Source organism: Phyllobates terribilis, unplaced genomic scaffold (genome assembly GCF_046119375.1).
Source record: "Phyllobates terribilis strain yellow unplaced genomic scaffold, ASM4611937v1 Scaffold_5__5_contigs__length_657084704, whole genome shotgun sequence".
NCBI classification, from domain to species: Eukaryota; Metazoa; Chordata; class Amphibia; order Anura; family Dendrobatidae; genus Phyllobates; species Phyllobates terribilis.
Genome location: NW_027362765.1, coordinates 16,170,067 through 16,195,457, shown reverse-complemented (window position 1 = coordinate 16,195,457; position 25,391 = coordinate 16,170,067). Strand labels below are relative to the sequence as shown.

General features: G+C 43.6%; 1 protein-coding gene across 1 annotated transcript in view; it reads left to right on the top strand.

Moving 5' to 3' along the window:
- LOC141270525 (uncharacterized) overlaps positions 1 to 25,391 on the top strand; it is a 100,709-nt gene that overhangs the window by 54,912 nt on the left and 20,406 nt on the right. The window contains exons 2-6 of the mRNA XM_073680559.1: positions 7,996 to 8,145; positions 8,275 to 8,454; positions 8,529 to 8,652; positions 8,734 to 8,831; positions 9,030 to 9,120. Coding sequence (XP_073536660.1) covers positions 8,074 to 8,145; positions 8,275 to 8,454; positions 8,529 to 8,652; positions 8,734 to 8,831; positions 9,030 to 9,120 — 565 coding nt within the window. The 5' untranslated portion in view covers positions 7,996 to 8,073. The remainder of the gene's footprint in view (positions 1 to 7,995; positions 8,146 to 8,274; positions 8,455 to 8,528; positions 8,653 to 8,733; positions 8,832 to 9,029; positions 9,121 to 25,391) is intronic.

The following is a 25,391-nucleotide window of genomic DNA, read 5'->3' as shown; positions in this document are numbered from 1 at the left end:
TAACAGAGATGTGGTTTCTTGATTCAAAAAGGTCCCGGAGGTTGGAACAGCATTGTTTATAGCTTTCCTGTATAAGGGGACTATGCAGCATACCATGTCATTCCTGCGCAATTCACTATGTCACAGTAATCAAATCGATACGTCTGGATTTTTGCGTGAGTATCTACCCAGAATGTGGTAGCTGTCCACCCTGGGACAGACAGTAAGCATATGGAAAGGATATAGAAGGAGGTAGTCATCTTTTATAGGCTCGTTCTGTCTCTCTTGCAGTGGGAGGCGTGAATCCAGGTGCTCTTGCCCTCAAGCTTCAGAGCTGTAGGAGTAGTCAGGATCACAGTGTAGGGGCCCTCAAATCTGGGTTGGAGACAGTCTCTCCGGACAAACTTCTTTACGTACACCATGTCGCCTGGGGTGAAATCATGTACCGCATCACCTGTGGATTCTGGGAGAGAAGCAGACACTGCAGAGCGGGTGTTAGTCAATTCTTTAGACAGAGCAATCACAAATTTTACTACTCTATCATGTGTTTCAGACAACTCTTGGGGCCTAATTTCTCCTATTTTAGGTGGGATCCCAAACAAAATTTCATAGGGAGTTAGCCCATGTTTAGCTTGTGGGGTGTGTCTGATATGATACAATACTATAGGGAGTAGGTCGGGCCAGGGGAGGGGATGATCTTGGGTCATTTTTAAGAGCTGGGTCTTGAGTGTGGAATTCATCCTTTCCACTTTGCCTGAACTGGCAGGATGGTATGGAGTGTGGAGGCCCAAATCTGTTCCCAACATGTTCCAAAGTTCTTTGTAGATATTTGCTGTGAAAGCTGGTCCTTGATCCGATTCTATGACTTGGAGAACTCCAAATCTGCAGGCAATTTCAGTGATCAGTTTCTTGGCTGTGACTTTAGCAGTCATGTTGACAACCGGGTAGGCCTCGGGCCAGGCTGAGAACATATCCACGGCTACCAAAACGTATTCATATTTTCCTGCTTTAGGCATTTGGATATGATCGACTTGTATTCTCTGCCAAGGGTAGTCTGGTTTAGCCAGGTGTTGGAGAGGGACCCGTGCCGTACACGTTGGGTTGCAGGTAGCGCAGACAGAGCAGGATTTTGAGTATGCAGTCACAGTGGAAGAGATTCCGGGTGCAAAGTACAGTTTCTTGATACATGCCAAGGCTTGATTCTTTCCTCTGTGTGTAGGCCCGTGAGCCCATGCTGCCACGGCTGAGTACATGCGCCTGGGCAAGCAAGGTTTTCCGTCCACTTGATAAAGAGCTGAGTCGATCTTTAAATCTTTGCGACCTGCCAGCACGGCTCCTGCCGCTTTCCATTGCTTGACTTCTTCAGTGGGGGTCTTCCTTTGTTCCTCACACAATTTTTCTTCAGGCATCCTGACCCCCCTGGATTCCACTCGTGTCTCCGCTGGACTTGTATGGTCTTCCGCCGGCTGTTCTTTGGCCCTTGCTCTAGTGAGCGCCACAGCTACGGTTTGCAGGGTCTCCCCCATCTCTTCTTCCTTTTCCTGCCACTTTGATGACACATTCTCCACTGCTGCAGTCTTGGCTGCTTGGTCAGCTAGGTGGTTGCCCCTGGCTTCCCTGGAATCTAGTCTTCCATGAGCCTTGACCTTGATAACAGCAACCTGAATGGGTAGTTCCAGGGCCTACATTAGGGCCTTAATCCATGAGGCATGTTTCACTGGTGTACCTGCAGCTGTGATGAATCCTCTAGACTTCCACAAGAGTCCAAAATCATTGCAAATTCCATGTCCATACCTAGAATCGGTATATATGTTTGCCGATGTTCCAGCTGCCAGGTGGCAGGCTTCTGTGAGAGCTACAAGTTCAGCTTCTTGTGCAGACATGTATGGTGGTAGAGCTTCAGCCTTGAGGACTGTTAGGTCTGTTGTGACAGCATATCCCGTGTGGAACTTCCCTTGAGGGTCTGCGAAACGGGATCCATCAGTCCATAGATGCAAGGCAGGGTGTGCGAGCGGATGTGCCACCATATTCTCTGGAGCAGAAGTCTCTTCCTGCAAAATTTTTATACAATCATGAGGTTCCGCCAATGGACCTTCACCCTGTTCATCTTCCCCCCTAGAAGGTGGAAGCAAAGTGGCAGGGTTGATAGTCAGACATCTGGTAAATGTTATATTGGAGGGCAACAATAGGGAACACTGCAGCCGCAGGTGTCTTTGGTTGGTTAGATGTTTCGGAGATGTTTGTTGCAGAACAGCCGAGAGATCATGGCCAGCCTGTATAACTAGATCATGTCCAAGGACGATATCAGCTGACTTGTCAAGGAGGATGTGAGCAGCGTGGACCGCCTTAAGGCACGTGGGGGCAGTTCGAGCGACAGGGTCCAGGCGGGCTGAGTAGTAGCCTAAAGGCCGATACTTATGATCATAGCGTTGTGCTAGAACTCCAGAGGCATGACCTTCCGATTCAGAGACAAAGAGGTGAAATGGCTGAGTATAGTCTGGTAAGCCCAAGGCCGGGGCAGAGACAACAGCCTGTTTAAGGCGGTCAAAACATAGTCTGCGTTGGTGAGAGACACGTGGATCTTCAGCATGAAGCCAGACGGAGCCTTCGTCCTTAAGACAGTCACACAGGGGTTGCATAGGCTTTGAGGCATCCGGGATCCATTGCCTGCAGTAAGTGATGAGGCCAAGGAAAGTCTGCATAGCGGAGTAGGTGGTTGGGAAGGTGATATCCATGATGGCTTGTTTTCTTTCTTCAGTCAGATGTCTAGCACCTTGTTGTATACAATGTCCGAGGAAAATGACCTTGGGCAGACACCATTGGACTTTGCCTTTCGAGACCTTACAGTTAGCTGAGTGAAGAAACCAGAGAAGGGATGTTGACATCTCTGGCAAATTTTCTTCAGTGCCGCAGAGTAAAAGATTATCCACATATTGTAGAAGAGTGACCTGAGGGTTATCTTGAACCCATGGCTCCAGAATAGACTTCATAGAATGAATGAATTGGTTAGGAGAGTTCTGGGCTCCTTGTGGAGTCCTGGTCCATGTAAGCTGTGCTCCTTGAAAGGTAATGCAAAAAGAAACCACGAATCTTCATGCAAGGGTATACTGAAGAAGGCGTTGGCCAGATCTAACACCGTAAACAAGGTGGCCGTTGGAGGCACCTGAGACAAGAGGGTGTTTGGGTTGGGTACCACTGGAGTTTCTAAAATGGTAGCTGCATTGACGGCTCTGAGATCCTGAACCAACCGGTATCTTGGAGGCTCTCCCGGAGCGGTTTTCTTCTTTACAGGAAAGAGTGGTGTATTGCATGGAGATACACATCTAACAAGGACTCCTGACTCCAGGAGGGAAGCGATTTGGGTACCCAAGCTTTGTTCTTGTGCCGCCTTGAGGGGGTATTGTGGCAACCGTGGGTACCTATGTCCAGGCTTGAGGTGTACTTGGACCGGGGGAACCTGCAGGAGGCCAACGTCCTCTGGCCCGCTGGACCACAGAGAGTGAGGGAACTGTGAGGAAGAAATGACAGATGTGGCCGCCCCAGTGTCCACTAGGAACTTCAATGGTTGATGGTCCACCTGTAAAGTGACGGTCCCACAGGCGGCCGTGGGGTGCGTAGCCGGGAAAGTGGACACTGGTTGACCGGGCCGTCATTGGCGTGGGTGAGATGGTTCACGGGAAGGTCCATGATTGCGTGGACCGTCATGAAACGAGCGGTCATGGTATTGTCTGCGGGTTGGACAGTCTCTGAGAATGTGATTAGGGCTACCACATTCCCAACACAGTATGCGTCCTTCAGAATCACGAGATTATCTCTTGTCTCTAGGTGGCCCCCTGTCATTTCTTCTGTCTTGTTTTCTATATGTGGGAGAAGTATCATCACCTGTGCCTTTAACCATTACCCACTTGATTCCATGTTGGTTGCCAGGGGGTGGGTAGCTTTCTTGAGCTTGATATACCATGGCAGGAGCGGCTTTCTTCTTTGGCTTAGTATCCTTTTCCATTTTTAGCATGGCTTTTTGGAAAGCTTTGACAATGTCCACCGCGTCGTTAAAAGAAGAAGAACGGATCTCGGGGCGTACCCTCAGAACCTCATCTCTGAGGGCGTCTTGTAGGCCATCTACTAGGGCCTGAACCAACAGGGCGGCCTGCGTCTTGACGTGAGGACTGTATCCGAGATCCTCAAAATGCATGCTGAGTCTTGCAGCATATCTTTCCACAGATTCATCAGGGTCTTGTTGAACATCTTGTACAGACCCAGCTTGATCTGACAAGCGATCCTGAGCCCAGGCTTTTAACTGTTTCATGTATTCTAGGCCGGATTCATATGTACTAAGGGATCCTGCTTTTGTGGAATCCATGGCCTTTTGAAAGCTCTCCGTTTTCGGCTAAGTGAGCCTGGCATTCTGTAGCCAGAGTAGAACCAGCAGCAAGGGCAATTTTACGAGCCAATCCTCCAGCATGGCTCATACGGGTGTTTGCAGGGTTGACTATGGCCCCCACCCGATGTGTAAGGATGTCACCATAGCCTATTGACAGAGTGACAGGGCGTCCTGATGGGTCTACTAGATTCCAGGAGCGGTAGGGGTCCCAGACTTCTGAGGGGCTGGGGGGTGGTGTTCTTTCAGCAGTTACTTGGAGCAAGGGCCGGAGTATGGGTAATGGATGTGGGGTGGAGGATGCCATAGGAGACGTATGGGATAAAACGGGGGGGGGGGGCTGGAGTATCTTGAGCCCATCCCTCATCTGGCTCATTATCGTCTTGAGTAACAGTATGTTGGCGGAGGGAGAGCAGTCTGGCCTGAAATTCTGGGGAGTTGAGGATATCCCCAGGATTATGGGCGACCCCTATGGGGAACAGAGGGAGCGCCTCAGCATCGTGGACTGGAGCAGAGGGTATCACATTAGTTTCAGATGGGTGCTCTGGGACTGCGGGCTTTTCCACCCGTGCTGGCGGCTGGTAATAAGCACCGGACAGATCTAGTAGTGGATATAGGCCGGATTGGGGCTTTCCGGGCCTCCCACAACAAGTAAAAGGTGTAGTAAGATGGCCGTTGGAGGGAGGAGTTGGAGTGGGAGTGGGATTGTTCTTGGGGGCAGGAAAAGGTGTCGTAAAATGGCCGTTGGAGGGAGGAGTTGGAGTGGGAGTGGGATTGTTCTTGGAGGCAGGCTGTGCATCGTGCCATGGGCAGCCCGCCCCACAGACACAGCAGAACTCCGCCCAGGGCGGGTTCTGCTCTCCACACATACGACACGTCCATCCTTCCGATGATTTGGCGTCGGCGCCATTATAGGGTGGTGGCTGAGGGCTCGGTGTAGTGACAGGCATCAACGGGGTTACGGCCAATTTAGGGTCACATAACAAATCACATTCTGCAGCTTTCATGTATCCGAACAAAGGCTCGGCATTCTCTGTTCCCCCCCCCCCGCACCATCTACTTCTGGTGCAGGAATCCTTCATCACTCAACTTCCCTTTTTTTTTTTTTTTTTTTTTGTTACGCATTCCTTCTACACTGAAGGCTGAAGTCTGCCCGTACTGGGTAAACTTATCATTTTATACAAATTCCTAACATTCTTAACAGCCTCCTTGCTTTCCCGTGACTCTACTAATTGGATGACTCCCACTGCACCATCCGGCATCTTGCCAGGTCTTTCAGATTTGAACATACGCAACATTTTCTTATAGAATGCAATGATCTGTCGCGACTCAGATCACTGGTGCAGTCCACAGGTCGCCACCCGTCAGTGTAGAGCACACCTCAATACACTGATGAGATAGAGAGACACCTCAATCTATCTCCTTTCCTAACCGTCAGTGTAGAGCACACCTCAATACACTGATGAGATAGAGAGACACCTCAATCTATCTCCTTTCCTAACCTTGACTTTACAGCAGTCTCTGTGGTAGACGAAGAGCACTCCTCAATTCGTCACAGATTCTTTCTCCCTTACACTTCAATTCAAGGATGGCATGGAATCGACTATCAGTCACGGGAGGCAACTATCTAAGAAAAGTACAGTGACCGGGGGAGGAGGAGGTGGTGTGCACACGAGAACGCGCAGGCATGCGACGTCACTCGGTCTCACAGTTGCTGGTACGGGACGTGGCGCGGGACGCCCAAGGTCTCACCACTCGACCGGTCACCCACCCAGATCCAAACTGATAATCCCACAGGAACCGCTGCGGCTGACATACAGGCAAGTGAGACATATAAAATACATCTCGACTTACCGTGTTCGATGGAGGTTGATCAGGCCTCAAATTCAGCCGCCGCGGTCACCACCAGGGAAGTCAGCAATATGGGTCCGGGAGGGCGGCGTACCGCTAGCCACGCCCCACGTTGGGCGCCATTTGTCGGGGTCGTAGCGACATTCCACTCGTCCTCCAGTCACTCCAAATTAAGGCTATGAGCATGGGTCAACCATTCAAAGAATGAGTCAGACAACAAGCTGGTTCAAACTCAGAGCATGCTCAGAAGGCTACTGGCAAGCCACGATCTCAGCAATGTTCTGTCTTTATTTCCGCATGCACAAACTTAAATACACTACGTAATGGGGAGGGGAAAGAGAGTGTTCGGGGCGGGGTAAGCCATAAATGTCTAGTATCCAGCCACTCCTGATTGGTCCACGACTCCTTAACTCAGTCTCTGGGCAGACAACAGTCAGTTGATGTTTTGGTTTCATTTCTCTGAAACAGGTGCTTGGCTGATACTGGCACCATCTTAGCATAAGTTTCGATCTAAGTAACACGTAGCAAGGAAAGCTTATTGTTATAGGACACAAAATGGTGGTTAGTACATAAGCAAAGCGTATAAAAGTGGAAAAATATATATATATTCTTTTTTTTACCCTGACACATCATACACATGAGATAAGTGTTGGCTGAATGGTCATTTGGCAGATGGCTATCTCTCCCAACTCCCCCATACACACAAATATTCTAGCTTCTGGATTAGCCTCTGAAATTCAGGATGCCAGATCATTCTCTGCCCTGACATCATCTGTCGGGAGACCCCCAAATACATTATATAGTTGACCAAACCCCCCCACCCCCCACCCCTGAAATCAGTGCTTTAATGCAACTGTAGTCTAATGTGTATGGGGGCATTAAAATGTAACATTGAATGCTGCCTCTGGCCCAGCCTAACAGACTGTTGTATAATGGAGGCCCAGACATCATTATTAGGCATTTAAATATCGTAGTAGCTAGGCAGCCCCATAACATCAAGTACTTGGGGGAGGAGGGGCATTCCGCCGAACTCTGTCAAACCTTTTTAGATGCCATGTTTGCTTTTGACAGCAACAAGTGGCTAAACTGCCAGGGTTTTTGTTGCAGCCGCACCTGTGCCATCCGTGAGGTGTACGTTTATGTTCTGGTTCCCAAAAGAGTAAATTTTTCAAAAATAACAAATTGTGTCTTATGCTTTTTGCATGTTCTTTTCTTTTTACTAGAATTGTTGGTGCCAATTTTTTTTAAACATATTAATATCTGCTCTTTTTCTGGGGGTTTTGTAATGTAGGAAAGCCTAAGGCCAGAAATAAATCCCATAAAATACTGTACATGGAGACTTTGGTATCAAATCATTTCTGTCAGTGGTGTATGTGCAAACAAAAAAGCTTTTATAAATGCTTCAAACTTCGTGTGAATTGGACATGTAATCTAACGTGATAGAAGATTACAGTTCGGGAAAGACCGGAAACATTCATATAGACAGCCGGTGGTGATGTAGTCAGTGACGGACTCTGGCCAAATATGTTTCTAGAGACGTAGTAGAAGATGAAGGTGTCCTCATCATGAAGTAGTTATTTCTCATATCACGTGTAATGAATATCTCCTGCAGTATTGCTAATGCTGATTCCAGTGTCAGTAAATGAGACGAGAATTAGCATAATGGAAGATGAGTCTATGAGAAAACGTGTTTAGCTGCGGACTCCGAGGAACTGCTTGTTGTCTGTAGCCTAAAATATATAGGTTTTATTACTAGTTGTAAAGAAGTAAACCTCATTCTCATTCAGGTCCCTACAATATCGGATCCTCTCAGTGAAGATCTTCTAGATAAGAGAATTTTCCTTATTGACCCATTAAAGATAAATATGGACAGAGACAAGATGGCGGAGAGGATATTACACCTCACCCTAGAGATCCTCTTCCGGCTTACTGGAGAGGTGAGAGATTCTGATGACGTCACATTACATCATTCTTGTCTATGGGAATAACCGATTTACTGAACTGGAGAGGGGAGTACTCTGGAAATGTTTTTAGTGAGATTTATTAATGTCTCTCTCCATAACCAGGATTACACAGTAGTGAAGGAGACCTCTAGTGAGCACTGTCAGGACCCTGTGTCTGAGGGATGGGAACGACCCCTGAGCCCAATCACGGGGCCTCCACCTCTGCCCCTGATGCATGAGGACATCAATGACCAGAAGATCCTAGAACTCCTCTACAAGATGATTGAGCTGCTGACTGGAGAGGTGACACTACTGGGACATGATACAGTAACGCTATGAAAGGATCAGGGGGATGACTGTATCATTGTATGTGTCAGGTTCCTATAAGATGTCAGGATGTCGCTGTCTATTTCTCCATGGAGGAGTGGGAGTATTTAGAAGGACACAAAGATTTGCACAAAGACATCCTGATGGACGTTCCCCAGCCCCTCACATCACCAGGTAATAGACAGGACTAAATATACACAGCCTATAATTATCTGTGTAAAACATGAATTCAGTCCCTGTATGTATTTTCTCCAGTTATATCCAGTAAGAGGACAACACCAGAGAGATGTCCCCGTCCTCTTCTTCCACAGGACTGTAAAGAAGAAGATCCCAATGTCCTTCAGGATCATCAGGTAGATGGAGAGAAGGTGTCATGAGATCTCCCCTATGATGTGTAGACTGCTGTGAAGGTCTTGTGCTCAGTCTTGTTTTATCCACCAGTATTATATGTTTTATACTTGTGTATTGAGAAGAGCGGAGATGGCAGGATTAGAGCTGATAATAGACGTGACTTCTCCATCTGTCTGTGACTTTTACAATATTTGTTTCAGGGTGAAGATCTGACCCATATTTATACTACACAGACAGGTGTGAGGGGTGATGAGCGGTGTAAAGAGGAGATTCCTACATATGACTACCCAGGTGAGTAGTAACCACTAAATACCCAGAAGTTACAGATTATTCTCAGTCACCGGCTGTGGCTACTTTATTGGTCGTGTAGTCCGGCTGCATTACAATCATGTGATCGCCTTTTTGCCTCTAGACCACAACATTCTCCTCCACCCAAAACTGTTCTATGTTCTTGCACCTCTGCAAATTATCACCTACAGCAGAAGTGACATGTAAAGCTATAACCTGATTAAAATTAGAGGGTCTTTCTCCCTGGCAGCGGCAGGGGATGATTAGACACCGAGTTTTTTATTTACATGAAGCTGTTGAAGCTTGCTTCCCAGGACAAAAAAGCGAATTTAATAGAGGGTCCCAGGACACCCGGCACCGATACGAAATATGGAATAGCTCAAGTTCCATAATTCTGATAACTTGAAAATGTAGAGTCCCTGTGGGTGGAGATAAGGGGAGGGGGATAAAATAATAAATTACTGATAGGGGTTTGTTATAAGTCTCCAAAAATAATGGAAGCAGCGGAGAATATCCTCATGAAGCAAATAGATGAAGCAGCGACTGAAGGAGAAGTCATTATTATGGGTGGCTTTAACTACCCTGAAATACACTGGGGAACAGAAACCTGTAGTTCCAGCAAAGGTAATAGGTTTTTGACAACTATGATAGACAATTACCTTTCACAACTGGTTCAGGACCCAACAAGAAGGGGGTTCACTGCTAGACCTAATATTAACCAACAGGCCAGATTGCATATAAAATATACGAGTTGGGGGTCACTTGGGTAATGGTGATCACAAAATAATAAGCTTTCATGTATCCTTTAATAAGATGTGTAGTACAGGGGTTACAAGGACACTAAACTTCAGGAAGGCAAATTTCCCACTGTTGAGAGATGATCTTAGTGCAATAAACTGGGACGATATCCTGAGACATAAAACTACACAAAGCAAATGGGAAACATTTATTAGCTTCCTGAATAGGACCTGTGCACAATACAGTGCCTACAAGTAGTATTCAACCCCCTGCAGATTTAGCTGGTTGACACATGCGGAATTAACTTGGCATTGTGACATTTGTACTGTAGATCAGCCTGGAAGTGGGAAATGCACTGCAGCAAATTTTTTTTTTGTTTGTTTTTTTTTAAAAACGTTAAAAGTTAATTCAGAGTGTCATTTATTATTCAACCCCTCAAACCACAAGAATTCTGTTTGGTCACCCTAAAGTATTAAGAAGTAGTTCAGGCACCAAGAATAATGAGCTTCACATGTGTGGATTAAAGATCTCTTATGCCAGCCTTTTCTGACTATTTAAGACCCTCCCCAAACTTGTGAACAGCACTCAGACATGGTCAACATGGGAAAGACAAAGGAGCATTTCAAGGCCATCAGAGACAAGATCGTGGAGGGTCACAAGGCTGGCAAGGGGTACAAAACCCTTTCCAAGGAGTTGGGCCTACCTGTCTCCACTGTTGGGAGCATCATCCGTAAGTGGAAGGCTTATGGAACTACTGTTAGCCTTCCACGGCCTGGACAGCCTTTGAAAGTGTCCTCCCGTGCCGAGGCCAGGCTTGTCCGAAGAGTCAAGGCTAACCCAAGGACAACAAGGAAGGAGCTCCGGGAAGATCTCATGGCAGTGGGGACATTGGTTTCAGTCAATACCATAAGTAACGTACTCCACCGCAATGGTCTCCGTTCCAGACGAGCCTGTATGGTACCTTTACTTTCAAAGCGTCATGTCAAGGCTCGTCTAGTTTGCTCATGATCACTTGGAGGACTCTGAGACAGACTGGTTCAAGGTTCTATGGTCTGATGAGACCAAGATCGAGATCTTTGGTGCCAACCACACACGTGACGTTTGGAGACAGGATGGCACTACATACGACCCCAAGAATACCATCCCTACAGTCAAGCATGGTGGTGGCAGCATCATGCTGTGGGGCTGTTTCTCAGCCAAGGGGCCTGGCCATCTGGTCCGCATCCATGGGAAGATGGATAGCACGGCCTACCTGGAGATTTTGGCCAAGAACCTCCGCTCCTCCATCAAGGATCTTAAGATGGGTCGTAATTTCATCTTCCAACAAGACAACGACCCAAAGCACACAGCCAAGAAAACCAAGGCCTGGTTCAAGAGGGAAAAAGTCAAGGTGTTGGAGTGGCCTAGTCAGTCTCCTGACCTTAACCCAATTGAAAACTTGTGGAAGGAGCTCAAGAATAAAGTCCACATGAGACACCCAAAGAACCTAGATAACTTGGAGAAGATCTGCATGGAGGAGTGGGCCAAGATAACTCCACAGACCTGTGCCGGCCTGATCAGGTCTTATAAAAGACGATTATTAGCTGTAATTGCAAACAAGGGATATTCCACAAAATATTAAACATAGGGGTTGTATAATAATTGACCCACACTTTTATGTTTAAAATTTAATAAAATTCAACTGAGCAACATAACTTTTTGGTTTGTAAGATTTATGCTTCTGTTCATAAAACCTACTCTCATTTGCAGTTTGAAGGCTCTAACTTATTTGCATCTTATCAAACCAGCTAAATCTGCAGGGGGTTGAATACTACTTGTAGGCACTGTATATACCCTATGGGAATAAACATGCTAGAAATAGGAGGAAACCACTATGGCTAAATAGAGCTGTAAGGGGTGCAATAAGTGACAAAAAGAAAGCATTTAGAGAACTAAAGCAAGTAGGTAGTGATGACGCATTAAATAAATACAGAAAATTAAATAAATTCTGTAAAAACCAAATCAAGGCAGCAAAGATTGAGGCTGAGAGACTCATTGCCAAAGAAAGTAAAAATAATCCCAAAATATTCTTTAATTACATAAATAGTAAGAAACTAAAAACTGATAGTGTTGGCCCCCTTAAAAATAGTCTGGGTGAAATGGTGGATGAGGATGAGGAAAAAGCCAATATGCTAAATGGTTTTTTTTTCAACAGTATTTACAAAAGAAAGTCACATGACAGAAAACATGATCAGTGGTGACAAAAATTCTCCATTAAATGTCACTTGCTTAACCCAGCAGGAAGTACGGCGGCGTCTAAAAATCACTAAAGTTGACAAATCCCCGGGCCCGGATGGGATACACCCGCGAGTACTGAAGGAATTAAGTAACGTCATAGATAGACCATTATTATTAATCTTTAAAGATTCCATAATAACAGGGTCTGTACCACAGGACTGGCGTATAGCAATGTGGTGCCAATATTCAAAAAGGGGACAAACGCTGAACTTAGAAATTATAGGCCAGTAATCTTAACCTCTACTGTGAGTAAAATCCTGGAGGGTTTCCTAAGAGATGCTATACTAGAGTATCTGAAGAAGAATAACCTCATGACCCAATATCAACATGGGTTTACGAGGGACCGTTCCTGTCAAACTAATCTGATCAGCTTTTATGAAGTGGTAAGTTCCGGACTGGATCAAGGAAATGCAGTGGATGTTGTGTATATGGACTTTTCAAAAGCTTTTGATACGGTTCCACAGAAAAGGTTGATACATAAAATGAGAACAATGGGGATAGGGGAAAATATATGCAAGTGGGTTAAGAACTGGCTCAGTGATCGGAAACAAAGGGTGGTTATTAATGGAACATACTCAGACTGGGTCACAGTTAACAGTGGGGTACCACAAGGGTCAGTATTGGTCCCGCTTCTTTCTAACATATTTATTAATGACCTTGTAGGGGGCATACAGAGTAATATTTCAATATTTGGAGATGACACTAAACTCTGCAGGGTAATCAATACAGAGAAGGACAATTTTATATTACAGGAGGATCTATGTAAACTAGAAGCTTGGGCTGATAAATGGCAAATGAGCTTTAATGGGGATAAATGTAAGGTAATGCACTTGGGCAGAGGAAATAAAATGTATAATTATGTGCTTAATTGTAAAGCACTGGACAAAACTGTAACTGAAAAAGACCTGGGTGTATTGGTGGACGACAAGCTCACCTTTGGTGGCTAGTGTCAGGCAGCTGCTGCAAATGCAAATAACATAATGGGATGCATTAAAAGAGGCATAGATGCTCATGAGGAGAACATAATTTTACCTCTATACAAGTCACTAGTGCGACCGCACTTAGTATACTGTGTACATTTCTGGTCTCCGGTGTATAAGAAAGACATAGCTGAACTAGAGCGGGTGCAGAGAAGAGCGACCAAGGTTATTAGAGGAATGGGGGTCGGCAATGCCAAGACAGGTTATTACACTTGGGGTTATTTCGTTTGGAAAAACAAAGGCTTAGGGTGATCTTATTACTATGTACAAATATATGAGGGGACAGTACAAAAACCTTTCTACTGATCTTTACTCTGAGACTGTGACAAGGGGGCATCTTCTACGTCTGGAGGAAAGAAGGTTTAATCATGATCTTAGACGCCGATTCTTCACTGTAAGAACAGTGAGGCTATGGAACTCTCTGCCGCATGATGTTGTAATGAGTGATTCACTACTAAAATTTAAGAAGCAAAAAAGAAGCAAGACAAAAATATATCTCATACCCTACCATAATTATATATAAATGTAAAGCAAAGTTGCATAATAAATATAGGGTACTTAGTGAACTATTTTTGATCAAAAAAAGTATACAAGCCGTCCCACCAGCGGCAAGGTGACCCTAAATTGGGACGGTACCTATACTGTCTATATTAAAAACCTTACTGTATATCAAAGTTGAAGTAATGCATATAAAAGGGTAGACAAATAGGACCGGGTCCCAACTCCAGACCACCTAGGCCCGTGGTAAGCTACATATATACCAATCAGCTCAACAAAGGGCATGCCACACCCTTAAATTGCACAGAATGCAAACAAGTCAAAAAACCAGACAATGTGAACTGAGGTCTAAGATGGCAGACATACAAGAAACAGAGGCATGTTCACACTAGCAAAAAAGAAGCAAGACAAAAGTATATCTCATACCCTACCATAATTATATATAAATGTAAAGCAAAGTTGCATAATAAATATAGGGTACTTAGTGAACTATTTTTGATCAAAAAAAGTATACAAGCCGTCCCACCAGCGGCAAGGTGACCCTAAATTGGGACGGTACCTATACTGCCTATATTAAAAACCTTACTGTATATCAAAGTTGAAGTAATGCATATAAAAGGGTAGACAAATAGGACCGGGTCCCAACTCCAGACCACCTAGGCCCGTGGTAAGCTACATATATACCAATCAGCTCAACAAAGGGCATGCCACACCCTTAAATTGCACAGAATGCAAACAAGTCAAAAAACCAGACAATGTGAACTGAGGTCTAAGATGGCAGACATACAAGAAACAGAGGCATGTTCACACTAGCAAAAAAGAAGCAAGACAAAAATATATCTCATACCCTACCATAATTATATATAAATGTAAAGCAAAGTTGCATAATAAATATAGGGTACTTAGTGAACTATTTTTGATCAAAAAAAGTATACAAGCCGTCCCACCAGCGGCAAGGTGACCCTAAATTGGGACGGTACCTATACTGCCTATATTAAAAACCTTACTGTATATCAAAGTTGAAGTAATGCATATAAAAGGGTAGACAAATAGGACCGGGTCCCAACTCCAGACCACCTAGGCCCGTGGTAAGCTACATATATACCAATCAGCTCAACAAAGGGCATGCCACACCCTTAAATTGCACAGAATGCAAACAAGTCAAAAAACCAGACAATGTGAACTGAGGTCTAAGATGGCAGACATACAAGAAACAGAGGCATGTTCACACTAGCAAAAAAGAAGCAAGACAAAAATATATCTCATACCCTACCATAATTATATATAAATGTAAAGCAAAGTTGCATAATAAATATAGGGTACTTAGTGAACTATTTTTGATCAAAAAAAGTATACAAGCCGTCCCACCAGCGGCAAGGTGACCCTAAATTGGGACGGTACCTATACTGCCTATATTAAAAACCTTACTGTATATCAAAGTTGAAGTAATGCATATAAAAGGGTAGACAAATAGGACCGGGTCCCAACTCCAGACCACCTAGGCCCGTGGTAAGCTACATATATACCAATCAGCTCAACAAAGGGCATGCCACACCCTTAAATTGCACAGAATGCAAACAAGTCAAAAAACCAGACAATGTGAACTGAGGTCTAAGATGGCAGACATACAAGAAACAGAGGCATGTTCACACTAGCAAAAAAGAAGCAAGACAAAAATATATCTCATACCCTACCATAATTATATATAAATGTAAAGCAAAGTTGCATAATAAATATAGGGTACTTAGTGAACTATTTTTGATCAAAAAAAGTATACAAGCCGTCCCACCAGCGGCAAGGTGACCCTAAATTGGGACGGTACCTATACTGCCTATATTAAAAACCTTACTGTATATCAAAGTTGAAGTAATGCATATAAAAGGGTAGACAAATAGGACCGGGTCCCAACTCCAGACCACCTAGGCCCGTGGTAAGCTACATATATACCAATCAGCTCAACAAAGGGCATGCCACACCCTTAAATTGCACAGAATGCAAACAAGTCAAAAAACCAGACAATGTGAACTGAGGTCTAAGATGGCAGACATACAAGAAACAGAGGCATGTTCACACTAGCAAAAAAGAAGCAAGACAAAAATATATCTCATACCCTACCATAATTATATATAAATGTAAAGCAAAGTTGCATAATAAATATAGGGTACTTAGTGAACTATTTTTGATCAAAAAAAGTATACAAGCCGTCCCACCAGCGGCAAGGTGACCCTAAATTGGGACGGTACCTATACTGCCTATATTAAAAACCTTACTGTATATCAAAGTTGAAGTAATGCATATAAAAGGGTAGACAAATAGGACCGGGTCCCAACTCCAGACCACCTAGGCCCGTGGTAAGCTACATATATACCAATCAGCTCAACAAAGGGCATGCCACACCCTTAAATTGCACAGAATGCAAACAAGTCAAAAAACCAGACAATGTGAACTGAGGTCTAAGATGGCAGACATACAAGAAACAGAGGCATGTTCACACTAGCAAAAAAGAAGCAAGACAAAAATATATCTCATACCCTACCATAATTATATATAAATGTAAAGCAAAGTTGCATAATAAATATAGGGTACTTAGTGAACTATTTTTGATCAAAAAAAGTATACAAGCCGTCCCACCAGCGGCAAGGTGACCCTAAATTGGGACGGTACCTATACTGCCTATATTAAAAACCTTTAAGGTTTGATATACAGTAAGGTTTTTAATATAGGCAGTATAGGTACCGTCCCAATTTAGGGTCACCTTGCCGCTGGTGGGACGGCTTGTATACTTTTTTTGATCAAAAATAGTTCACTAAGTACCCTATATTTATTATGCAATTTTGCTTTACATTTATATATAATTATGGTGGGGTATGAGATATATTTTTGTCTTGCTTCTTTTTTGCTAGTGTGAACATGCCTCTGTTTCTTGTATGTCTGCCATCTTAGACCTCAGTTCACATTGTCTGGTTTTTTGACTTGTTTGCATTCTGTGCAATTTAAGGGTGTGGCATGCCCTTTGTTGAGCTGATTGGTATATATGTAGCTTACCACGGGCCTAGGTGGTCTGGAGTTGGGACCCGGTCCTATTTGTCTACCCTTTTATATGCATTACTTCAACTTTGATATACAGTAAGGTTTTTAATATAGGCAGTATAGGTACCGTCCCAATTTAGGGTCACCTTGCCGCTGGTGGGACGGCTTGTATACTTTTTTTGATCAAAAATAGTTCACTAAGTACCCTATATTTATTATGCAACTTTGCTTTACATTTATATATAATTATGGTAGGGTATGAGATATATTTTTGTCTTGCTTCTTTTTTGCTAGTGTGAACATGCCTCTGTTTCTTGTATGTCTGCCATCTTAGACCTCAGTTCACATTGTCTGGTTTTTTGACTTGTTTGCATTCTGTGCAATTTAAGGGTGTGGCATGCCCTTTGTTGAGCTGATTGGTATATATGTAGCTTACCACGGGCCTAGGTGGTCTGGAGTTGGGACCCGGTCCTATTTGTCTACCCTTTTATATGCATTACTTCAACTTTGATATACAGTAAGGTTTTTAATATAGGCAGTATAGGTACCGTCCCAATTTAGGGTCACCTTGCCGCTGGTGGGACGGCTTGTATACTTTTTTTGATCAAAAATAGTTCACTAAGTACCCTATATTTATTATGCAACTTTGCTTTACATTTATATATAATTATGGTAGGGTATGAGATATATTTTTGTCTTGCTTCTTTTTTGCTAGTGTGAACATGCCTCTGTTTCTTGTATGTCTGCCATCTTAGACCTCAGTTCACATTGTCTGGTTTTTTGACTTGTTTGCATTCTGTGCAATTTAAGGGTGTGGCATGCCCTTTGTTGAGCTGATTGGTATATATGTAGCTTACCACGGGCCTAGGTGGTCTGGAGTTGGGACCCGGTCCTATTTGTCTACCCTTTTATATGCATTACTTCAACTTTGATATACAGTAAGGTTTTTAATATAGGCAGTATAGGTACCGTCCCAATTTAGGGTCACCTTGCCGCTGGTGGGACGGCTTGTATACTTTTTTTGATCAAAAATAGTTCACTAAGTACCCTATATTTATTATGCAACTTTGCTTTACATTTATATATAATTATGGTAGGGTATGAGATATATTTTTGTCTTGCTTCTTTTTTGCTAGTGTGAACATGCCTCTGTTTCTTGTATGTCTGCCATCTTAGACCTCAGTTCACATTGTCTGGTTTTTTGACTTGTTTGCATTCTGTGCAATTTAAGGGTGTGGCATGCCCTTTGTTGAGCTGATTGGTATATATGTAGCTTACCACGGGCCTAGGTGGTCTGGAGTTGGGACCCGGTCCTATTTGTCTACCCTTTTATATGCATTACTTCAACTTTGATATACAGTAAGGTTTTTAATATAGGCAGTATAGGTACCGTCCCAATTTAGGGTCACCTTGCCGCTGGTGGGACGGCTTGTATACTTTTTTTGATCAAAAATAGTTCACTAAGTACCCTATATTTATTATGCAACTTTGCTTTACATTTATATATAATTATGGTAGGGTATGAGATATATTTTTGTCTTGCTTCTTTTTTGCTAGTGTGAACATGCCTCTGTTTCTTGTATGTCTGCCATCTTAGACCTCAGTTCACATTGTCTGGTTTTTTGACTTGTTTGCATTCTGTGCAATTTAAGGGTGTGGCATGCCCTTTGTTGAGCTGATTGGTATATATGTAGCTTACCACGGGCCTAGGTGGTCTGGAGTTGGGACCCGGTCCTATTTGTCTACCCTTTTATATGCATTACTTCAACTTTGATATACAGTAAGGTTTTTAATATAGGCAGTATAGGTACCGTCCCAATTTAGGGTCACCTTGCCGCTGGTGGGACGGCTTGTATACTTTTTTTGATCAAAAATAGTTCACTAAGTACCCTATATTTATTATGCAACTTTGCTTTACATTTATATATAATTATGGTAGGGTATGAGATATATTTTTGTCTTGCTTCTTTTTTGCTAGTGTGAACATGCCTCTGTTTCTTGTATGTCTGCCATCTTAGACCTCAGTTCACATTGTCTGGTTTTTTGACTTGTTTGCATTCTGTGCAATTTAAGGGTGTGGCATGCCCTTTGTTGAGCTGATTGGTATATATGTAGCTTACCACGGGCCTAGGTGGTCTGGAGTTGGGACCCGGTCCTATTTGTCTACCCTTTTATATGCATTACTTCAACTTTGATATACAGTAAGGTTTTTAATATAGGCAGTATAGGTACCGTCCCAATTTAGGGTCACCTTGCCGCTGGTGGGACGGCTTGTATACTTTTTTTGATCAAAAATAGTTCACTAAGTACCCTATATTTATTATGCAACTTTGCTTTACATTTATATATAATTATGGTAGGGTATGAGATATATTTTTGTCTTGCTTCTTTTTTGCTAGTGTGAACATGCCTCTGTTTCTTGTATGTCTGCCATCTTAGACCTCAGTTCACATTGTCTGGTTTTTTGACTTGTTTGCATTCTGTGCAATTTAAGGGTGTGGCATGCCCTTTGTTGAGCTGATTGGTATATATGTAGCTTACCACGGGCCTAGGTGGTCTGGAGTTGGGACCCGGTCCTATTTGTCTACCCTTTTATATGCATTACTTCAACTTTGATATACAGTAAGGTTTTTAATATAGGCAGTATAGGTACCGTCCCAATTTAGGGTCACCTTGCCACTGGTGGGACGGCTTGTATACTTTTTTTGATCAAAAATAGTTCACTAAGTACCCTATATTTATTATGCAACTTTGCTTTACATTTATATATAATTATGGTAGGGTATGAGATATATTTTTGTCTTGCTTCTTTTTTGCTAGTGTGAACATGCCTCTGTTTCTTGTATGTCTGCCATCTTAGACCTCAGTTCACATTGTCTAAAATTTAAGAAGGGCCTGGATGCCTTTCTTGAAAATATAATATTACAGGTTACATATACTAGATTCCTTGATGGGGGCGTTGATCCGGGGAACTAGTCTGATTGCCGTATGTGGAGTCAGGAAGGAATTTTTTCCCCAATGTGGAGCTTAGCGTTTGCCACATTGGTTTTTTTGCCTTCCTCTGGATCAACCTGTTAGGCTATGGGTTGAACTAGATGGACTTAGCCTTCCTTCAACCTTAAATACTATCTAAGGGGACCCATATTTTTAGTGGCAGGGTCAGCCAAGGAACAAGATGTTTATTGTTTCAAAGCCGTAAGCCCCTCCAGGGAGCTGTAGCGCAAGAGCACCAGAATAACGGATCGCAGCTACGCCATGTGTGGTCTCCAAATGAAGGTAAAATCATAATAGAAAATATGGTATCACTTTTGGGCTTCTGGGATCAACCAGTGATAAGTTATCCCAAAAAACAGATATATTAAATTAAATGTGCAGGTTAGAGTCCAGCCCTGTGATGTCAGCACAGGGGTGTGTGGGCAAATCTTCCCTTATGCATAAAAGAGTCCACAGAGGATAGATGAGCATTCTTTGCCAGGGGGGTATAGATACTATAAGCAACAATGGCGTTCGATAACGCTCAAATCAAATTGGGGAGCCCCTTTTCCAGCTATACTGATTCGTCCCTACAAACTCTATAGTAAGTTTCTTCTGTAATCCTGTTTATTTTATGTAACTGTCTATTCTGTATTGTAAATGTCCATTTGTAAAATCTTGTATATTTTTCATAACACTGCTTCCCTTTTGGATTAAATATAAAATTTAATAGTCCTGTTTCTTTTGTCCTGTAATCGTTCCCTCCCCCGAAGCCATATATGCTACCAGAACGCAGGTGTTCGGCCAGGCCTGTATTATATTTCAAATCTGGATGGTGGTGGCAGAGAATAATAATAATTGGTCTATCGTGAAGCTGACAGTGACCGTACGGGGGGCGTATATACATATTCCATGCATTGGAATCCGAAGGTGTGACGCCATATGCTCACTGGTCGCTTGCCGATACCTACGTAGTGAGTAGTCGGGGTCGTGTGCTCGTGTATCCCTGACGAAATCCTGACAGAGTGACGGCAACGGCGAGATACTGCATAATCTCCCCGGTGTTGTTTCTGTGGAATACCTGACAATGATAGTTTGATTGTGGTGGGATCGGTTTGCCTCACTTATGTGACTCTGTAACTACCTGGTAATCTTAAATAAAAAATAAATAAAAGAAAGTCTCCATTACCTCTTCCAAATGCCCGAGATTTAAATTTAATACACCTTATGATAGTCTAAATTGCCAAAAGCCACCGAGCCCCATACTCTAATTACCCCAGAGAGGTTTCACCACTAGTTAGTCTCTTTTTTTTTTTTTTTTTTTACTGAATAAGACTGTTCAGCTTGATCATTTCAGTCGATGTGTTATTGTCTATAGTCACAGTTTAGCCCATCACCCTTTAACCCCTCTTTATGGATCTAGACCAGTGTTTCCCAAACTCCAGTCCTCACGGACCCCTACAGCTGATGTTTTCAGCATTTTCTTAGCATTGGCTAGGTGGTGGAAGTATCATCAAGGCATCAGTAATTCTCTTAGCTGTGCAGCACTATAGAAATCCTGAAAACATGACCTGTGTGGGGCCGTGAGGACTGGAGTTTGGGAAACACTGATCTAGACTTATACAGAGACCCCTAGTCTTGGGCCACGGTGTTATCTGCTGTTCTGTGGAGTGAGATGGGAAGAAGAATAGTCAGGTAGCCAGGTCAGAACCAGAAGGGCAGAGAAAATACAAAATCAGAAGACACAAGAGTAGTCAGTAAACGGGCCGGGGTCACAACAGGAAACAAATACACAAGCTGGGAGCTTAGCACAGAGGACTGAACCACAGGAGAGCAAGGCTGTATCTGTCAGTTTCCAGCACTATTCTTTGAGATTTAGTAGGGTGTGGTGATCTCCAGTTGGCTGAAGCAGGGAGCTGATTACTTCAACTGGACAGCACACACACCCATACGACCAGACTCGCTGTACCACTGGTCCCAGGCAGCCTAATCTTAGTGGCTAGACAGAGCATGAACCGCCTAGACCTTCTGGTTCTGACATCTTCTCCATCACCAGCGCCGCCTGTAGAATGAATAAGGCGGCACCTGGTGACAGAAGCAGACGTCGCAGAAGCAGTCCCCAGAGGAAATGGGAGTATAATCATGTCAAGGTGCTAGCTCCCCTTTAGGGACAAAAATTTTTACACAACATATTACCCAAAGGGTAAAAGGACCTTATTTAAGGGATATGCTAAAAGATAACTTTTATTTATTTTTGATTAAAAGTGGTCAAGACAATTTAAAACTACTATAGTGGACTTGTATTCTTTAAATGTGTTTATATCAGCTACAACTAACTAGACCTTACTATATACACATATTCTCACATCCAGATCATTGCTGCAGTCCATAGATCTGTGTAGCCCTCTCTTAACATGTCATTTCTCTGGTTTCATTCACCCACTCTCGGATAGAGAGAGAGAACGGAACGACAAATTGGGAGGCGGATTGGAGGTGACAGGGATGGTTAGAAGAGTTAGAAGAGTTTTTGGTTTGGGGTATGGGGGGGGTGGACGGCATGGGGGGCACTGTATGATGTGGTTATATACACAGATATTGATTCTGATAAATAATAGCGGGTATGGTTAAGGTATTAAGCTGGAACATACGTGGTTTGGCGGACCATAAGAGACGGGCCACTATTCTCCAAAATATTATGGCTCAAGGGCCCTCCATTATCTGCCTTATGGAAACACACCTGACAAGGGACAAAATAGTTTTTTTAGCGAGGAAGTGGGTTCAAAGAGCATACCATTCTACCTATTCTGCATATGCAAGGGGGGTTTCTATCCAGGTGCATGCGGGGACTCCGTTTGAGGAGGTTGAGCTTAAAATAGATAAAGACGGGCAATACATTTTTCTAGTTTGCAGACTTTATGGCAAATTATATTGCGTGTGGCAGTATATTTTCCACCGCCATATACTGGGACGAAACTGCAGGAGATTATAGAGCTCACGAGGCATTGGACAGGGATTCCTGTGTTGCTGATTGGGGATGTTAACAACATAATGAATATAATTTGGGACAAAACTAATAGGCAACCGGGAAGAAATGACGGAGAAGAGGAGACACCCTTTGCTAAGTATGTGTCAGAGGTGGGCCTGATAGATTTGTGGAGAGTGAGACATGTGGGAGTGAGGACATACTCGTGCTACTCTTCGACACACAGCTCTATGTCTAGAATAGACCTAGCCCTGGGAAATGGGATGATTGACTAAAACATTATGCATATTGAATATCTACCTAGGATACTCTCTGATCATTGTCCCTTGTTGGTAGAGCTGAGGTCAGGTATATGTGGGGGCGGTGGACTGAAAGAATGGAAGGTTCACCCAGTATGGCTGGAAATGGTGGATATTCAGAAAATAGCCAGAGAAGTGGAGGAATTCTTCCAGAATAATGTGGGAAGTACAGCCATAGGAACTGTGTGGGACACAATGAAGGCATATGTTAGGGGTTTACTGATTTGAGATATCTCCAGATGTAAAAATCAGAACAGAATGGAGGAAAGAGAGGCATTGGCCGTGCTGAAGAGAGCAGAGGAGGAATTGGTGCTTAACCCCACCGTAGAGGCGCAACAGATCATGAGGGAAGCTCAAAAAGGGGTGGATAAAATATTTCTGGCCAGTGGGGAAAAAAAGAGGGAATTTCGAAAAATTGCCTTTATGAAGAAGGTGAAAAAGTTGGCCACCTGTTGTCTATTATAGCGGCAGCGCAGAGAGAACCGGGATATATATATGGTCTCCTGGATCCCACTGGCACCTTAGTCACTGAAACGCGAGATATCTTGAGGGTGTTTAAGGACTTCTATAGTGATCTATATAATTCTAAGTTAAGTAATACGGGAGATGATATAGACCAATTCTTGAGGGGAACCCAGATATCTAAACTTAGTGAGGAGGCTAGGGATAGCTTGGGAGGCCCCCTGACGGCGGAGGAGATGGAGGAAGCTCTGGCTTCAATGGCAAATAATAAAGCCCCAGGAGCGGATGGCCTACCAACAGAATTTTATAAACATCTTAGAGATGTACTATTGCCAAAATTGAAGGATGTGTTTCTGGAGGTGGGAGAATTACCGGAGTCAATGCGGGAGGCTACAGTAGTGGTTTTGCCCAAGGCGGATAAGGACCGGACACAGCCAGATTCGTATAGACCCATATCTCTACTACTGGCTGATATTAAAATCTTAGCTAAAGTATTGTCTAACCGACTAAGCCGTGTAGTTTCTAGTGTTATACACTCAGATCAGTCAGGTTTTATGCCGGCTAGATCAACGGCCATTAACTTGAGGCGACTATTTTTTAACATGCAATTGGCCGCTGACAATGCTGGGCATAGAGTTGTGGTCTCACTGGACACACGGAAGGCCTTTGATAGAGTGGAGTGGGGCTATCTCTGGCGAGTTCTCCAATTGATGGGATTTGCTCCGGTTTTAATGGCCTGGGTAAAGTTATTGTACACACGCCCGGTAGCTAGAGTAAGAATAAATGGGGAACGATCAGATAAATTTGATATGGCAAGAGGAACCAGACAGGGCTGCCCCCTTTCCCCGCTGTTATTTGCCCTGGCCGTAGATCCACTGGCTTCTGTAATGAGACAGTCAGACATGGTAAAGGGATTTCGGTATGGAATGGTTGCGGAGAAGATAGCGTTGTACGCAGATGATATTCTATTATTCTTACAGGACCCTCAGGCATCATTACATGGTGCAATAGCTATCATCAATAGATTTGGCCTGTTATCTGGGCTGCAAATTAATTGAGATAAATCTCATATTATGGAATTAGATACCCTAGATGGCTTAGATGTTGAACTAGAGTTTAAATATCTTGGAATTATAATAACACTACCAGTAAAGGAGTACCTTCAGTTGAATGTATACCCGATAATTGGGAAATTAAAAGATCAAGCATCTACATGGAGCAAAATGCACCTCTCGGTGGTGGGACGCACCAGTCTTCTTAAAATGGTGCTGATGCCCAAATTGCTATATGTTTTACATAACTCCCCTGTGTGGATTCCTCGGTCTGTGTTCCAGCGTATTAATTCAATATTTAGGGATCTGGTTTGGGGTGGAGGACAACCTAGGATTAAGCTGGAGACTCTCCAGAGGCCGAAAGAAGAGGGGGGTCTCGCCCTACCAAACCCGTGGATATATTTTTGGGCAGCACAGTCCCAGCATATTAGAGGGTGGGCACGGAGGGCGGCGAAGGGGACTATCCAGGCGGTTTTGGAAGTTGATCTTAAAAAGAGTCCATTGGTAGTGAGCCTAGAGTCGGGACTTTTTGGGAAGATAGGCAGGTCGTACCCGACCTGTGGCTTTGTCCATAAATTGTGGACGAGGGTGAAGAAGATTAGAGGCATAGTGGGAATGTCTATGTATACTCCTATTTGGGATAACGAAAACTTAGGTGAATTTTATAAAATAGAAGAGCTGAGAGGATGGGTGGCAAGGAGTATACAGTATATTTACCAACTGATGGAGAACCAAAACATCAAAACCTTGGAGATGCTGAAAGAGGAATTTCATTTATTAGACAGACACAGCTATCAGTATGCACAGGTTAAGCATGCGTTCATTAAGCAAAGGAAAATCAGGAACCTGTCTGTTCAAAAGGATATCGTTATTGACTATATTTGTATGGGGGGATGTACAGCAGGCGTCATATCTAAGGTGTATGCTGATCTGCTTCACACCTTTCTATTGAACTATCCTGTTTTTGCGAGGGAAAGGTGGG